Below are 17,745 nucleotides of genomic sequence, written 5' to 3'. Positions count from 1 at the left end.
TGATTTGTTGGTCCTAAAATGGAGAGTGAAGAACAATTATGCATGAGTTTTTATGGCAGAATATGGCGTAATACGAAAGTTACTTCATAAATGTTGAGGTGTACGATTTTATTAAAAATGGGCATTTATTCCTACTCATCCATATATACAGATTTTTTTCTTCTGTATTTTTAAGTAAGAATACATATATAGCTATGGAAGATAATCTAATTGCTCAAGCTATAAATTCGTAAATTTCGGTACCAGTAAGTTTTGTATACACTTTTGTAGTATTACTCTATTTATATAGATTTCGTGCTTAAGTATTGAAATTTAGAAATTACCAAAATATTTTTCCACACACAATCTGATCCTTAGTGATTTAGAATAGTTTCTATTACAGATTAGGAAGTATGGTCCATTTTCCAAAATGACATTAAAGACTGAAATTACTCACAACACGTTAGATTCGCATTGAAATACCCGTAATTTTAGGAAAATGTAATGCACACGAGTATAGGTTGAGCTCTTTTCGCTGTGGAAAAAAAAATCTGATTCTCTGCCTTTTTCAAAACGGAACATATATATATATATGAGGAGGGTTGTAACTTTTACTAAATAATATACCGCTTAATAACTTTATATTAAATGTGAATTTTGTAAATCATTTTGAATTAATATAAAATTTTGTATATATGATCTAAGAGTAAAAAACTTTCGATCTAACGGTTAGATTTACAAAATTCACATTTAATATAAAGTTATTGAGCAGTATAATACTTAGTAAAAGGTATACCTGTGTAATTATAATTCCTAATAAATTTTATATATGATATAAAGTTTTGGTATAAGTTACAACATACTATATATATATATAGAGAGAGGGTTCAAACAACACTGGTGTAACTTTTACTAAGTGTTACACCACTCAATAACTTTATATTAAATGTGAATTTTGAAAATCTAATAGTTAGATATGAACTTTCAATCTAACGATTGGATTTTCAAAATTCACATTTAATATAAAGTTATTGAGCGGTGTAACACTTAATAAAAGTTATACCGGTGTCGTTTGAACCCTCCTCATATATATATATATATATATACTTCAACTTGTCTAAATTAAGCATATTACTTGGATTAGTTATAATGGAAAACACAAAATAAGATTTTAGTAAAAGTAACACGGTTGAATGGTTGGTCGTTTGTATAAAATAAGTAGTTAATAAGTTCATAGTCGACAAAATTGGTTACTTATTAAAACATCGATTGATCAAGCTAACTAATTCTATCCATTATCCATGCAAACTGTGCGCGAGGTCCACCTTATTAAGAGACCAATTTTGACATGACTATGAAAATATCTTCTAGGAGAGGGGGGGACTGGGTCACTGTTCCCAGAAAAATAACAAGACATGTGTTTCATAGTACACTCGGGGACATTATTAGTTGGCTATATTTGAGCACTATAAAGACAAAAATAGTTACAAAAATATAATTGTTATCTATTTGAAACCTTGACAACTGTTGATATTTGTTCTATACAATGTGCAATATTATTAGACTGGTCACGAATGATTCATTTATATAGTTTGTATAGACATGTGCCACCATTGTCAACTCACTAGCTTTCCGTTTCAAATGCGATTGGATTATTTTCCCACCATTGTTGCATCAAAATTATGATAGGACTCTACTGAAAAGGACTACACTAAATAATATATAATCCAGCTTCAACTGCTAAAAATTAAGATTATGATCCAGGTTTTGGTGCTGCTAAAATCTTTTAAGAACATTTTGTACTGAACAAGCTCAAGCATTTACAAGTCTATATAATTTGCTTTAAGAAACACATTAAAAAATGTAAACTGGATACGATTTATTTAGTTCAACATTAAATTGCATTACAATATGGTTGTTGCCAGTACATTAAAGAGTTCTGACATCAATGGCTTGCAGTTGAGCGTCTGAATAATGATTCTAGCTCATCAACCAGGTAAAGTAGATGAACATCAGTTACTTTCATACCAGGTTACACGAGGACATATGAAGCATGATAATGATTATTGCTCATAACATGACCCTGGACCAACAGGTGCCCTTCTAGCATAAAAATTTGTGACTGGAGCAGCTGGAACCCCTCGTTTATTCAATAGACATCTGAAGTTTTGAAACCGGGGCAATGCAGTTAAGGTAACATTTTGCGGAGAAGTAGAATCTCTTTGACTCCATAAGCGTTCTGCAGGAAAAACGAGTAATTAATTTTGCATAATCAAATTCGTAAGTCTGCATTTTCCAATCCCACCCGTTCTTCCCTCTTCCCCCAAAAAATATATGTTACAGTCAAAGGAAGTTTGATAAAGAGAATAGGCACCTCTATATAAGAAAAACGATTGATAGATTTATAAATGTCAACCTATATCAATTGTGTATCCTCAAAGGAAAGGGAGAAAAATCAAGAAATATATATTGAATATCATATCATACACGAGTCCTTCATATTAAGTAAGAAGTTGTTGGTCCAAATGGTATTGGACTCGATCCCTTTAAGTTCTTGATGAAGATGGTCACTTAGATTCTTTAACAGAAATTAGTTATTGATGAAGTTGGGTGAATAATTTGTATTAATAATATGGTTATTAAAAAAATACATGAGCTTTTCATATGGTTTGTGTATTTTACCATTTACATAGGTTGTAGCAATAAGATTATAAGTACACTACAAGAATGTTGGACAACTTAGCATCAGCAAGAATGCCCTACCTGCTGCTGCAGCAGCTCGTGGCCATATTGTTTGCTGAACATTGGATGTATCAACTGTCTCACCCCACATGCAAACTTCTCCTCCAATTACAAGTTCTTGTTCGGAAGCTGTATTTATTCCCTCTAGTGGCTCAGCAGTATAGACCTCATCCCAAGGTACATCCAGATGGTCAAGATACCATACACCCTGGTTACTGTAAATGCACCTGAAACCTTTTGCTACAACCTTTGGACAAACACCGGGGCCCAACCTACGGTAATTACTTGATATTCTTTATTCTGAAACCAAGACTTTTGAGTTTTGTCCTGCGCAATGAAAGTACTTGTACAGATGGGAACTCACCAGTTATGCACTATGGTTTTGGGATGGAGTTTTGATGGAAATGTATTGAAGGTTTCCTCCCTGAGAAGTTGGGAAAAAATATCACATCTAAAAAATGTATCTACATTTCAAGAACATGTAGCAAACAGAACAATTACTATTTGATTAGCACATAAAGTCACAAACTGTATGCTTTTTTTGGTTCCTCACCGGTTTTGGAAGCAATTATGTTCAAAGCACAATCAAACACTAAATATGGACACTTTTCCTAGTGAATATTTGAACATTGGTTCACCTCGTGCAAGGCACTATGTAGTTCAATGCATATGCAAACTATCGGTGGCATTTGAATTTTTAAACATCGATGTTATCAACAGAAAGAAAGGATTAGGATGGAAAGATGATACGTAGGTGAAACAGACGCTAAGGACAAATTAAGGGTAAAAATCAGCTTTCTTTAGTTATAATACCATATATATACAGATCATACCAGTTTACTGGACTCCAATTTTTTGAAACAGCTATCTCTTGGGCCTTCAGTACAAAATATTGATAGGCATCGTTAGTAGTCATGTTGTGATTCTGAAGCCTGCATTCGAGTAAAGGTCAAAATACAGAATAAATGTCACATCTAAAAATAGTGCCTTTACATTAACAATTGATCAGATTCACAATGGTTAACATTTCTGGAAATTGACAACCATCTCAATGCTCAGTAGCAAAAATGGTGTGAGAAAGGGGAAAAAGAAAACAAAAAAATTGAGTAGCTAATTTCCTATGAATGATCTTGTTAAAAAAGTAATATAAAACTGTTCATGTGTCAATTTCAACACAAGGTAAATGGGTTTATGCATTTGTCCATCCTCCAAGCCCAGAGGGCTGTTGAATGAGGGGATGTGTTGAAGATAATAATGTAAAACCATTCATGTATCTTCAACTAATAACTTAATCTTTTGGGAATTGAGATTATTGGTTCATGACAGGTTCAAAGCAAATACTTCCAAAAATTCAGTTGATTGCAAAGGATGACAAATGAAGTCACGCAACAGAAATCTCTCCACAATTACTCTTCTTCCCCTTCAAATGCTAGAAACCATGCAAAGATTAACAACAAAATCAGAGCCTGTAATTCAGTCTACATTGAGGTTGTTGTCTGTTAAAAGCTTTGAACGGTAAAGAAAAATACAAGTTTTGAAATGAAAATATTCCTGCAAGGCACAGCATTTGCCAAATCCTTTACACATAAGAAGTTTAGTTGAGTTTCCAAAAATTGTAAATAACTGGCTAAACAAAAAGACATCATAGAATGTAATGAGTTCAACAAGCTAATGTCAGTACCATCCCTTTATATGAGAAGTACTTCTCCAGCAATCTGTCAAATAAAACATAAATCTCACCAATTAGCATTGATACAAATATCTTCAACATTTCAATAACCATTTAAAGTTTGTTATATTATAAATGTTACAAAGTCAAACACATGGTCAATGTTTTGAAACGACTTCTGAATAGACAAAAAACCCATATTAAGAAACCTGAGGACTTTTCAAACTTCAATAATAAATAAACTCGTCGAAACTGAGTGTGGACTTTGGAAAGAAAATAAGTATATGAAAAACAATTCTGAGGAAACTTCTGTTCCACGGGTTTTTATGATAAAAAACTATCAATTCAAAGAGGTGTATCTGCTTTTGCAACCCTCATAATATGTAAGCTTAAATTACTTCATTCATATGATAACTTCAGTAAAGACCAACTAATACATCAATCTATAATATCAGTTTTTAACTTATGATTGAAGGTAGTAATGCAGGACCATTAAAATTTTTAAATATAATTTCAAACAAGGAAGAAAGTTGGTGGTAGGTGTATCCAAGAGCATTAATGATTTATCCATTGCTCTCCGTTCTCATATAGCATTTATCACTTCAGAAATTAACTTAAAAGTTGTATGATGTGGACCACTATAGTAATTACGATAATTGTTAGACATGGTCCTACTACTTAGGGATCTCTTTTATTTTTATTTATTAATTAGGATAATAGTTAGTTATGATTCTATTAATTAGAGATTTCTTTATTTTTACCTTATCAATTAGGATAATTGTTAGGGATGTCTTTGTAGTCTTTTTTAAAGGGCAAACTTGATTGGTATATTGTCAGAAAATATTTTTCACAAAAACTAGTGTTAGTTTAGGAAGGGCTCTGTCAAGGACAAGTCTGCTTCTTCCTTTCACCATAGGTTGCAAGAAGAATTATTCTGTCCAGATGACCCGTGACTCGATTGTATGCAAAGGTTCATAGCATTGTACCGATGATAAAACCATTTCTCCCTCATTTAAAAGCATTTAGCTTTTGGGTCAAGTGGTTCTTTGGCAAGTTGCAAGAAAGAAACCACTGAGACTGACCTGTATTAACTTCATCACCACCCAAGTGAAATAGCTCAAATGGGAAAATCTTTCTCATATCTGCAAAATTAAAGAGAGAAAGATAGTTAAATTTTGTGTGTTGAGAGAGGAGCACAATACATAAATATTAGACACAGTTGATAAAACAGAGACAGTGGATGAACTAGACACATTTTAATGTACCACAGGAAGATATGGAAAGATGTTAGGATGATCTGGTATTAACAATGCCCATAATAATTTAATAATATTACAAGGTATATTAAGGACAAGATTAAGTGGCAGAAGAAACAAAAGAATAAAGAATTAAAGATGCATGAGTGGATGGATGTATGTTTAATTAATGCTGAAACAAACAATACAAGAAAAAATGAAGAATGCGCAAGTAAACTAGCAAATTTCCTAATATTGTCTCCCACTTCCACAAGACTGGATTAAAATTATGAAACTAAAGAGGATGTTAGGTAAAACAGAGAAATAGAAAAGAACTAAAATTGTAATTTTAAAATAATCTCCAAAGAAATTCTTAGTTATATTATAGGTATAGCTATGGTACTTTGATGTCAAAAATATAATTAAAAAGGATACTGTTAGATATAATTAAAAAGGATACTGTTAGTTATATTATAGGTTGGTCCTGATGGCACCATTGATCGACTCAAAGCTCGTTTGGTCGCCAAAGGTTATACTCAAATTTTTGGATTAGACTATAGTGACACTTTCTCTCCTGTTGCCAAGATGGCCTCTGTCAGATTATTCTTAGCCATGGCTGCTCTTCGTCGTTGGCCTCTCTATCAACTGGATGTTAAAAATGCCTTTCTTCATGGGGATTTGCTTGAGGAAATTTATATGGAGCAACCTCCTGGGTTTGTTGCTCAGGGGGAGTCTTCCGGTTTGGTATGTCGTCTCCGCAAATCACTTTATGGTCTTAAACAGTCTCCAAGGGCATGGTTTGGTAGATTCAGTACTGTAGTCCAACAGTTTGGTATGACTCGAAGCGAAACTGATCATTCGGTCTTTTATCGACATTCCACTGCTGGGTGCATCTACTTGATAGTGTATGTTGATGATATTGTTCTCACTGGTAGTGATCATCATGGCATTTCTCAGATAAAACAACATCTTTGCCATCACTTTCAGACAAAAGACCTTGGTAAACTTAGGTATTTCTTGGGGATTGAGGTAGCGCAGTCTACAAATGGAATTGTAATATCTCAAAGAAAGTATGCATTGGATATTTTAGAGGAAACTGAGCTAATGAATTCCAAGCCCGTTGATACACCTATGGATCCTAATGCTAAACTTCTACCAAGTCAGGGGGAGCCTTTCTCAGATCCTGAGAGATATAGAAGACTGGTTGGGAAATTGAATTATCTCACGGTAACTCGTCCCGACATCTCTTTTGCAGTTAGTGTGGTGAGTCAATTTCTCAATTCTCCATGTGCAGGACATTGGAATGCAGTCATCCGCATTCTGAAGTATATCAAAGGTGCTCCAGGAAAAGGTTTATTATATGGCTACAACAATCATACCCAGGTTGTGGGATACTCAGATGCAGATTGGGCAGGCTCTCCCTCTGACAGGAGATCCACCTCAGGCTATTGTGTCTTTATTGGCAATAACTTGATTTCGTGGAAAAGTAAGAAGCAGAATGTAGTGGCAAGATCTAGTGCAGAAGCAGAATACCGTGCCATGGCCTCTGCTACGTGTGAGCTTATTTGGCTCAAACAGTTGCTTAAAGAGCTGAGATTTGGCGAAGTTTCACAGATGACTCTCATATGTGATAACCAAGCTGCCCTGCATATTGCCTCAAATCCAGTATTTCACGAGAGGACCAAACACATTGAAATAGATTGTCACTTCATTCGTGAGAAGATTTTATCTGGGGACATTACTACTCAGTTTGTTAACTCTACTGATCAGTTGGCAGATGTCTTCACCAAATCATTACGGGGTCCTAGGATTGATTATATTTGTAACAAGCTTGGTGCATATGATCTATATACACCAGCTTGAGGGGGAGTGTTAGATATAATTTAGTCTTATGGGCCTAGGCCCACTACTTTGTATTTAAACACATCTCTAGAGCACAATATACACAAGGGAATATGTTCTCTTCATTCACCATCACTCTCAATAGATACCAATTGAACTGTTTCAATTGAACTGTTTCACTTTCATCATAAGGAAAAAAGTGTTTTCGCCTTTTCGGTATATTATCAGTACTTTCCTGGAGGTACAGTGGACATATGCAACGATCACCATGGCCAAAAAAGTTAAAAACTTGAATCGGATTAGTTGATTTTCTTTGATGTTTCAATATAATCAGCAAGCATCTGGATTCCTAATCAATTGTACAGCACACGAGCACCATATGGCTCCTTGGTATCATATTTTATGTAGCCCTTTTGCAAGGCATATAACTACTTAAGCATGTCACAGCAAATTTCCATGCATTCACACTCGTCAGATCCTAACTCACAATTCACATCTTCAGATATAAGTTGGGCGCTCTGAAGTCTGAACCTATATTTGTACCTATTATCATCCAAACATGTCCCAACTTCCTAAATTTCAAGTGACAAAGTGGATACAGAATAATGATTAAGGAAAAAAAATATATTAAATTTACAAAAACTAGCATATTTTTGCAGTCTGGGAATTCATCAAGAACAAGGTAGTTTATAAGTAGCTTTTCTAATAAATCAGTATCTATAAATAAGGATTGCTTTGCTATCAAACTAGGTATTTATCAAGATTTTCCTATTTAGGAATACTACAGTTTTCAGTTTATTTTTGAAATTCTTGTTATTATTCAGCTGTTCTTGTTCTTTCGCCCTTCCCTTCTCCCTCTCCTTCCCACTCTAAAATTTCCTCTTCATCCTTTTCACGTTCTCTTCAACCAATACATTGTTTAGCATGAATTCAAAAAGTCATTAATGATATTCAATAAAGGAGACAGAAAGATAGTTGTTAAATGTAATGCACAAATATGGAAATAACTGAACAGCTGTGGGGCTTAAGGTTTTATAGGAATTTAACCTGTCAGAATACCAGAAATGACATCAAAAGTAAAAGTCTTTGAAACATCTAGTGGCTCCCTACAGGAAGGTGACGGCCAAAGATCAGGATATCCAGCACCCCTACAAAAAAAATATATTAATAAAAGTAATCGATTAATACTTGAATAAAAAAATTTAAATGTAGTGCTTGACATCTATGTAATAATCAGACCACGCAAATATGTAGGGGAAAAAAAATAATCAACTGCTTGCTAACAAAATTTTGATTCAATGTCAATCCTAGCAAGTAGCAATCAATGGAGGAATGAGTTTAGCATATACCTATATTCAACACCAAACTTCCTTGATGAAATTACAAGTTGCTAGCTAGACTGCATAAACTTTTCTACAGCCAACTCTTTCTTAAAATAAATATTTATGGTAAATTGCGAAAAGTAAAATAAATTTCATGGGTCTCTATGTGTCACAATAATGAAGCCAATTATTGTCACACTACCGGGCCATACTTAAGGGGAAAAAATGACCGAGGCATGTGCTTTACCATGATTCTGCATGACCAGGGACATCTACTTCCGCCATCACATTTATGCCTGTGATAAACCACGCAAATGCTCAATAAATATATGACCAGATATATTTTAACAGACATAAAAAATAGCCTCATGAAAGCATGCAGATTTACTTGTATTTTATAAATGTATTTTACATGATACTAAGAAGATGAAAGAGAAGAAAGGAAAAGAAAAGCCTAAAATCCAAAGTCATGATCAACTACAAAATGCTGAGGATGAGGATATTATGTAGTAGAAACTTTGAAAAAGGAATTTGATGATACCTCACCTCTCATTTTGGCGAAGCTTTATATCAACATGTGGTGAAACATGAAAAGAAAACACAATATTTGTCAATTATAGATTAAGAAATCAAACCCAAAGATAGTTACTGGAAACTACCAACTCAATAAAAGGAAAAGGCATTTCATGTATCAATTGACCAGGATATTATAATAGTATCTTGGGATTTTAATCATGTATTTCTTCACTACCATTGATAGCCTTTCTTGTCCTCTCTTAGCAGTTTCAAATGAAATTTTACAATTAACTATTTTCAGTTTAAAAGTGTTTGTCATATAAAAACTAGTGACGAATTTAATATAGAATAATTGTAGTGGCTAAATAATTTACAACTGGACAGTTTGAGGCAAAGATAATTTTATCAGACTTAACAGATAATTTATTTCAACTTGCTGTTCCGTTGGTAAATTTTCTTTGCTAAGGAAAATTGTTAAAACAAGAAAGTATGAAGACAAAAACTAATTTGGATACGGTGAGTCTTACTTGACAATATCATATGCATCTTCTACTGTGTAACGTTCCCACTTTGTATATGAACCTTTCCACAATTTTGGATATGTAGGTACCTCAAGAGGAAATGACTCCTCGTCTATGATGTGCCAATGTAGAACATTCTGTGAAGCATAATTTTTTTATTCAGCATTACATGAAACAAAAGAGCATGCAAGGAGAATGAGAGAAACTTATAACAGATATCTTACGAGTTTAGCATAGGACATAGCTTCAATAATCTGCTTAATTACATTAATTGGAAAATAGTGCCTTGATGTATCTGCAAAAATAGATAAATAAATAAAATCATATGTATCAATATCATCCGATCATAGACTAGCATAATATAAACGTTTTTCTTCAAAAACATTGTGCCTCACCCAACAAAAGCCCACGAAATGCAAATCTAGGTTTATCTTGGATGGACCAAGGTGCCTTGTATATTTTTACTGTTTTAGTTGTATAATCGAAAGAACACAACTGGCTGAATGTCTGGTGCATCATGCAAAGATAACAATGGTTCAGTTCTCATTTTTCAAGGTAAAAAAAAATAAAATAAAATAAACTAAGACTTTGAACAATTTACTATTAGTATGCCATTACATATACATGTTAGGAGGGTTTATACTTCCACAATATCAAGATCAACAATGTAAAGGTATAAGAAGGAAATACATCCTAGTAAATTGCTGAAATCTTATCCCGTGTACAAGGACACAGCAGATCACAGAATTACCAATCCTATGGGGAAAAAACAAACCTAAAAGATGAAAAAATGGAGAATGAAGATACATGCTAGAAAATAGTATATGTCGGTCAAAATCACTACTCTTCCAGAGATATTTGGTATCTATAATATAACTCCAGTAATCAGATATGAAATAAAGCTATCAAATATTATGAATTTAAACGGTAAACAAAAAAACTAACTGCTCTCTATTCATCAATCTTTACCTCCTCACCTTCTCTGTCCACCACCGCTCCTCCAATTCAAGCCACCAAATAAAGCAAAAAAGAAAAAGAAGAAAAAAAAATAGTTTGAGCTGATTGAGATACAAATTCTATACATACCTCTAACCCACGCAATGCACCATAAACAGTATTTGCCTGCAATAAACAAAATCACAAAATAGGATGACTAACCATCCGGAATGACTAAGAAATAAATCACATAATTTACCTTATATATTCTAGTCTAAAAGTAACCAGCCAAGCACAACTCTACCTCATTCATCATTTTTTTTTTTTTTTTGAAAAAACAAAAAAAAAAAAAATTCCGCAACAATTGCTTGAGTAAATTTTAACGCTAATGTACAATACAATAGTTAAGATATGCGTTGTACTGCTATCCAAGAAAGAAAACGAAAGTGCTTGACCAATTGTTTCTAGTACGGAAAAGTAGGAAGGTTCCTCAAAAACAAAAAAAGGAAACAGAAAAATATAAAACCGAAAACCAACTTCAATTCAGCTTTTCTCCCACTCAGAAAAAGACGGAATAAACTCTAGAGTCATCCAACATTTATTTCAGATAAACAGTGTCTAAAGGCACTCATTCCATTAATCATCCACACTCAAGAGGTTGTAACAAGAAACATCAATTTCAAAAAAAAAAAAAAAAAAAAAAAAAAAACAGAGTATCATCAAATAACAAAATCCAAAATTCGTAATCAGCAACAACGCACCTCAGCAAACCAAGGGAGTCAAACTCAATTGGTGCGAGATGCATTATTGAGAAAATTTCATCCACGAGTCTAATTCAGTTGATCGAGCAATGCATGTAAGATGTTGTAATTTGTAAATATCATGAATATAAAAAAAGTAATGCACCTCACCTCAAGTGTGACTTGTGAAGATTCTTTGGCTTTAGGAACCACCAAGGTATAGCTTTCATCCACTCCAAGTTGAAGCTGCAAAAAAAAAGTCCCGAGTCCTCAGTCAAAAAAGTCAAAAGCGAATTGAAATTGAGTTCACGGTGATTCCCGAACCTCGTCGTTGTCGGAATGGACAGTGACATTCAAAGTGACAACATCGTACTGAGTAACAGACACCAACGGCAAGCGTTCCCTGAGCTTTCTGATGAAGCCGTAGCCGTAGCCGTACCCGGCGTGGTCGAAGACGATCCGTCGGTAGCGGTCGAAGGCGGCTCTGAGAATGGGGGAGGCGCCGCCGTTGCCGGCGACGGAGAGCGTGAGGGCGGGGTCAACGGAGAGAACGTCGTCGCCGGAAGCGAATTGCGCGGGGAGAGGCCACAGGTAAGTGAGGGATTGGGGGTGTGGGTCCCCTTGGCTGAGCGCGGAGGAAATGAGGAAGAGAACTAGGCATGCGGGTTTCAAGAGGAACATGGTGGCATGGAAATTCAGCTCCAGTGAAGAGTGAAGAGTGAAGACAGGGTTTTATTTTTATTTTGGAGGAATCTTTTTATATACAAGTGTCGGAATACAAACAAGATCTCATATTAAAATAAAAAAATAAACATGAATTTATATATATATAATTATTTTTATTAGTTGAGAGACCTTTTAAGTGATGTTCAAAATTAAATAATGAGATTTAATCTCAAAATTGACAATAATGTGTATGTGTGTAGTAACTCTGTATTACACGTAACAACGGTAACAACCACGTTACTACTGTGCAAACTTTCTTATTCTACTACTATTTTACGGGGCTTTTACTGTCCACACCGTCTTCTTCATTCAAACCCAAAAACAACAATGCCCGCCACGTTTCATCAAATATTCTTTTTTTTCAAAATTATAAATTTTACTAAGTTAATCAGAATGTTACCAAGATGATACTAAAAGATGAAAGTTGATTATAAAACTTGTCCTAAAATAGCATTCAACTTGGTGCTCTACTAGCCGAATTCACATACATTCATGAGGTAATTGATAATTTTGAAAAATTGTGTGTAAATTTTATCCTTACATTTTCCTTTTGTGGAACATATAAAGTAGAATCTAGATCATGGACTGTGCTTAATTTAGATTTTTGGTCTCATAGAAGTGATAAACACGAAGACACCATTAACAAAGTCTTTAATCAAGTGGCTCAATTAATATAATAGTTTTGAATAGATTAAATGACACGTTTTCATGATGGAGCTGATCCTACGGATACCTACCTAACACACCTCATTATATACATGGTAACTCCGAGTCAATCCCCCACCCTACATTATCATGTTTAATTTTTTTATTAAAAAGACAATACTTTGGTTTTTTTTTTAAACTTTGTATTTACGTTTAGTTCTGTTCAACAATAAAGTTGTAAGAAAGTAAATTTACGTTTAATATGATTTTGGAATTCAGGAATAGAGTAAAACAAACACACTCTAAATCAATAGTATTCGCTTTGTCTTCTTAGTTCATAATTTTGGTCATCTTCTTTTAATACATAATTTAATTGGTCTTTAAATTAAAAAAAAATGTGTAATTTTGTTCCAACCGTTAAATTTATATACATAGCTGTTTCGATCAGAAAAACTATTCATGGAAAAAAGTGAAAAATTAATAGTATTTCATGTTGTTGCATTTTTTTCATCCTTGTTTCCTGTTATTGCTCATCACATAACAATTATCACCAAAGCGAATCGGTCTAGTTTAAGAACTAAATGAAATTATTTTACTTACATTTACAAGTATTATTGAACTTATGTTCGGACGAATGTAGGGGTGTTAAAATGGAGATAATCCAATTCATTTTTTTACTAACTAGATGCAGGTTGGGCCAGCCCAATAGCCCAATTTTGTTTACTGTTTATTTTTGTTTTATAATTAATAAATTCGTAAATAATATATATATATATATATATATATATATATTATTATTATTATTATTATTTTTTTTTGTGATAATAAGATGTTAACCTAATATCTTATGCATCTGCATATTTTATCACTAAACGGACCAAAAATATGATGGACCAGACCAGCTGGATTAAATAGCAAAACTTGTTTTGATTTTTGAATAAAATTTAGTAACAATGACTATTAAAAATCTTTATCCGTCAAAAGCGTCACTGATGTATAAATTGTGTAAATTTCGATTCTTCACCCAAATAAGTTTGGTTTCATTATTAACTAAGATTTATGCAGGAGCATTGTACATGTTAATGTATATTATATATCTTTAATATTTGTAGTTACTTTTTTTTAGATATGTGTTTGTAAATAAAAATTAAGAAATTTCAATTAGATTAAAATTGAAAAAGTTGTATTACTAGTATGATATATATATTTTTTATATAAATATATGATATGGTATTTATTATTTTAATTATGATTTTATAAAAATATTTTAATAAAAAATAAATATCAGTAAAATATTTTTAAAATTATTGTTCATAAAAAATATATTTTTAAAGTAATTAAATTAAAATAAAAAATACATATAAGAATAAAAATATTGTTATTATTATTATTGTTATTATTAATTGAGTACAAATAATAATATTTATCTATAACAAAATATAATAATTAATATTAATGTAAGTAATTTATTTCTTTATTAAATATAATTACTTTCATTAAATTGATTTAATCTTCAAATTACGATCGACGTAGTGAAGGTTGAAATAATATGTAAAGAGTCTCATACTTCAAGTTTGTTGCGGTCAACAATATCGTCCATGTTACTCCAACTCCCTCACCAATTTATTTTTTATATGAAAACTAACTTATATTAATTTTCTTAAAGAAAAATATATTACAATAAAGAATATATTTAATTTCATACATAAACAAATACGTATACGAAAGTATCAAAATTATTAATAACTGAATTTTTTTAAAAAATATTTGTAAAATTTTTAACGATAATGATTTGAGAGTGTTTAATATACAGTGATAAAATTTAATATAAAATTAAATGTATAACTAACTTAATTATTAAAACAATGAAACCCCCCATGAGATATTATTTCATTCTTATAGTGATCTAACGATTCAATTCTATCGTACTAAAGTTTTCCAACTTAATCTAATTTTCAAATTCTCCAAATGCACAACTTGGAACTGCTTAGCAACTTCAGCCACACTCCCATAATGAATGTGCTCTTTCACGTTTCGTAGGATGCCATGTTTTGACCCAACACAAACCAACGAATTAGCACATTCTATTTTCATTTGTTGTGTTGGCTGCCATAATAGTAAAAGCTTATTATTACTATTTCTATTGTTTGAGTTGTCATTGTTCTAAAGCTTCACTTATGTTCTGGGGTTGGGGTAAAAACATAACTGTGTTTTTAAGAATGTATTGCATGTTTACATGACTTTTTGAAAAAGCTTAAGGCTAGGATTTGTTATCAAAGGTACAGGCAGGTTTCACCAACAAGCTATACAGAGGTGAGGAAAACTATAGACATGATCCAAATGTAGAAGTTGTGTTTTCAACTATAGTTTGTAGCATATGAAGCTGATGCTAAATTGCTAATTGGAGGACACACTTGGTTGTTTGATTGCACCTCATTCACCAGAAGCGGAAAAATGTTATCAACTTGTAGGATTTTGATAATCCAACTTTTACCATTAATCATTGCAGATGGACAATTCAAATAATCATATAATGTTTCATTATTTCCTTATATTGCAATGTCACTAAGCAACTCAAGTTGATACAGATAGATTAAGCATTTGACACAATGCAACTGCTGAATTCAATCATCTGAACCATATCAAAGCCAAGAAGGACGATTTGAAGGATTCCAATATCAAGAAAAATAATGTTGTTAGCCAAACAGGATGATTTGAAGGATTCCAACACCAAGAAATATAATGTTCTTATCAAAAAATTAAAGTCAATTGACTAAAACAAAAAAAGAAGAAAGCTTCACATGGGTGTTTTTCCATAGGTACGAGAATAGTAACATGCATAAATAAATAAGGATCATTGTTTTAATCCCTGATATAAGTATTTGTTATTAAAATTTTGTTGATTTTAAAATTTACCGCTATTGAGTTTTTGGTGGAAGATGAATTTGGGTTGAATTTTAAATAAAAATAAAAATTATATTTTATCTCTTCAATTTTATATCTTCCCATTTCTTAAAAGGTGATATTATGTTTTCATTCCTTAAAAGTTGAAATCGCAAGAAAGCTAAATTGTTGTACAACAAAAACAATACATGGATAACTATAAAAAAAAAACATTATTGATAAATATTTATAGCTTTACATTCAAATACCTTACAAATACCTTACATTAGTTTGGTTTTTTAATAGGACTCAAATTTTTAAATTAGTTTGATTTTTTTTATAGGATCCAATCTATTATATCTCAAACATTAATTTCTTCTTTATAAAAATATCCTTATTAAGTGTATTTAGTGAGTTCAAAAAGTAAGTAATAAAATACAAATAGTTTCACTTATGTTTTTAGAATGTAAAAACTTTAAAAAACGTATATCAAATGTTTCATTAATTATTTATGGGTAGTTTTAGAAAGAAATAAAAACTTAAGACATGTTTATTAATCTTAACTAAAAATTTAACTTTTCTTAATCCCAACAAACTAGTTACTTAATTTTTATTATAAAGAGTAGAACTAGTACATCATAATTATTCTCCATAAAATTTTATATTTTAAAAATATTTTTTTTTCATTTTTAATACTGTCAAAAATCTCTATATAAGTAACTATAATTATTCAACATCCACCTCCAGCCATCTATCATAAGTAACTAAACTTGCTTGTGTCAGAAACGAGAGTAAAAAATAAAATTGTAATACTACAAAAATTAAACTAAAAGCCTAAAACTTTAAATGTGTATAGAAAGAAATTTGATATACTAACTTATTTGCTTTTTATAATATTATAACATAATAATATTATATAACAGGGACGAAGACGTAAACTGTCACTGCAGACTTGTCTCTTTTTTTTTTTTTTTAAGAATATTATAATAACTTTTAAGAAGATGGACAAAGAAGGAAAAGTCAACAAACATTAAAAAATTAGTAAATATTATTGCATTAATTAGTACGATCTGGCAATTTAATTTTTTATAATATTAAAATATATATTATTAGTGGAACTAATATAATATAACATTTATATTTTATATTATGAGTAGAAATTGAAAACATAGTCGGCGACTGCCCCACAAGATAACTCAAAAATCCGTCACGCACATCAATGAATAAGAAAATTAAATATAAATATAAAACTTAGCATAATAATTAATAAATATACATTATTTATATCAATACATAAAGTAGTCTGACAGATAAATTAATCCTTACAACCAACACCTCAAGATTCATGTTTGACAAATAAGATCAAATTATTTTGTTAAGAAAAAAAATCTTACAACACTTTAATAGCGAGCGACTTTATACATTTTAAATGCTTGAAGATTAAAATTTTAAAAAATTAAATCATATATAAATGTGTTTAATTTATTGAAAGTGTTTCAATACATCAAAAAGTCGCTCACTATTTTATAGTCGAGACCGATGAACAATTGTTAAACACTTGCGATATTCCTTAATCCACATTTTTTAAGACAAAAATTGTTATGACTTAATTCGATAATTTCATTGTTTAAATTTTGATATATAGTTATTTGGACCCTTGGAGAGTTTATTATTACTCTTGAAAATGTTGTAAAATTTATTACTGATACCCTTTAGCAATGACAAAAGGATTCTTACTGCTGAAACAAAATAGTCTATGAAAAATGGGAAAATTAAATAATAAAAAATAAATCCCTTGATTCGTTTCCACTTGTTGATTGTTGGTTCTTCACATCTTTTCATTTGATTTTTGACAGTGTTAGCCATCGCACTACGTACAATTGTACGTAGTTGTTCAACACCATCCATTGTATAATGGATATACAAAATTCTGAATGAATATAGATCACTATTAGTATTACCATTAAAACCAATAATTCTACAAGTACA

At 31.5% G+C, this 17,745-nt stretch overlaps 1 protein-coding gene across 1 annotated transcript; it reads right to left on the bottom strand.

Moving 5' to 3' along the window:
• Positions 1–1,833: 1,833 nt before the first annotated feature.
• Positions 1,834–12,244, bottom strand: HEXO1 (beta-hexosaminidase 1). Its single transcript, XM_020376343.3, has 15 exons — positions 11,827–12,244; positions 11,674–11,748; positions 10,913–10,948; positions 10,222–10,333; positions 10,051–10,121; positions 9,833–9,963; positions 9,336–9,352; positions 9,037–9,085; positions 8,515–8,615; positions 5,473–5,532; positions 4,403–4,436; positions 3,555–3,653; positions 3,086–3,145; positions 2,743–2,993; positions 1,834–2,218 (listed from the first exon to the last, which is right to left on the bottom strand). The coding sequence occupies exons 1-15, from the start codon at positions 12,181–12,183 to the stop codon at positions 2,043–2,045; spliced, it is 1,629 nt and encodes a 542-aa protein (XP_020231932.1). The 5' UTR covers positions 12,184–12,244; the 3' UTR covers positions 1,834–2,042.
• Positions 12,245–17,745: the final 5,501 nt, after the last annotated feature.

The sequence above is a fragment of the Cajanus cajan genome, chromosome 4, assembly GCF_000230855.2.
Source record: "Cajanus cajan strain Asha chromosome 4, NIPB_CcT2T_4, whole genome shotgun sequence".
Lineage (NCBI taxonomy): Eukaryota > Viridiplantae > Streptophyta > Magnoliopsida > Fabales > Fabaceae > Cajanus > Cajanus cajan.
The sequence above is the reverse complement of the archived record's forward strand: the minus strand, read 5'-3'. Positions and strand labels throughout refer to the sequence as shown.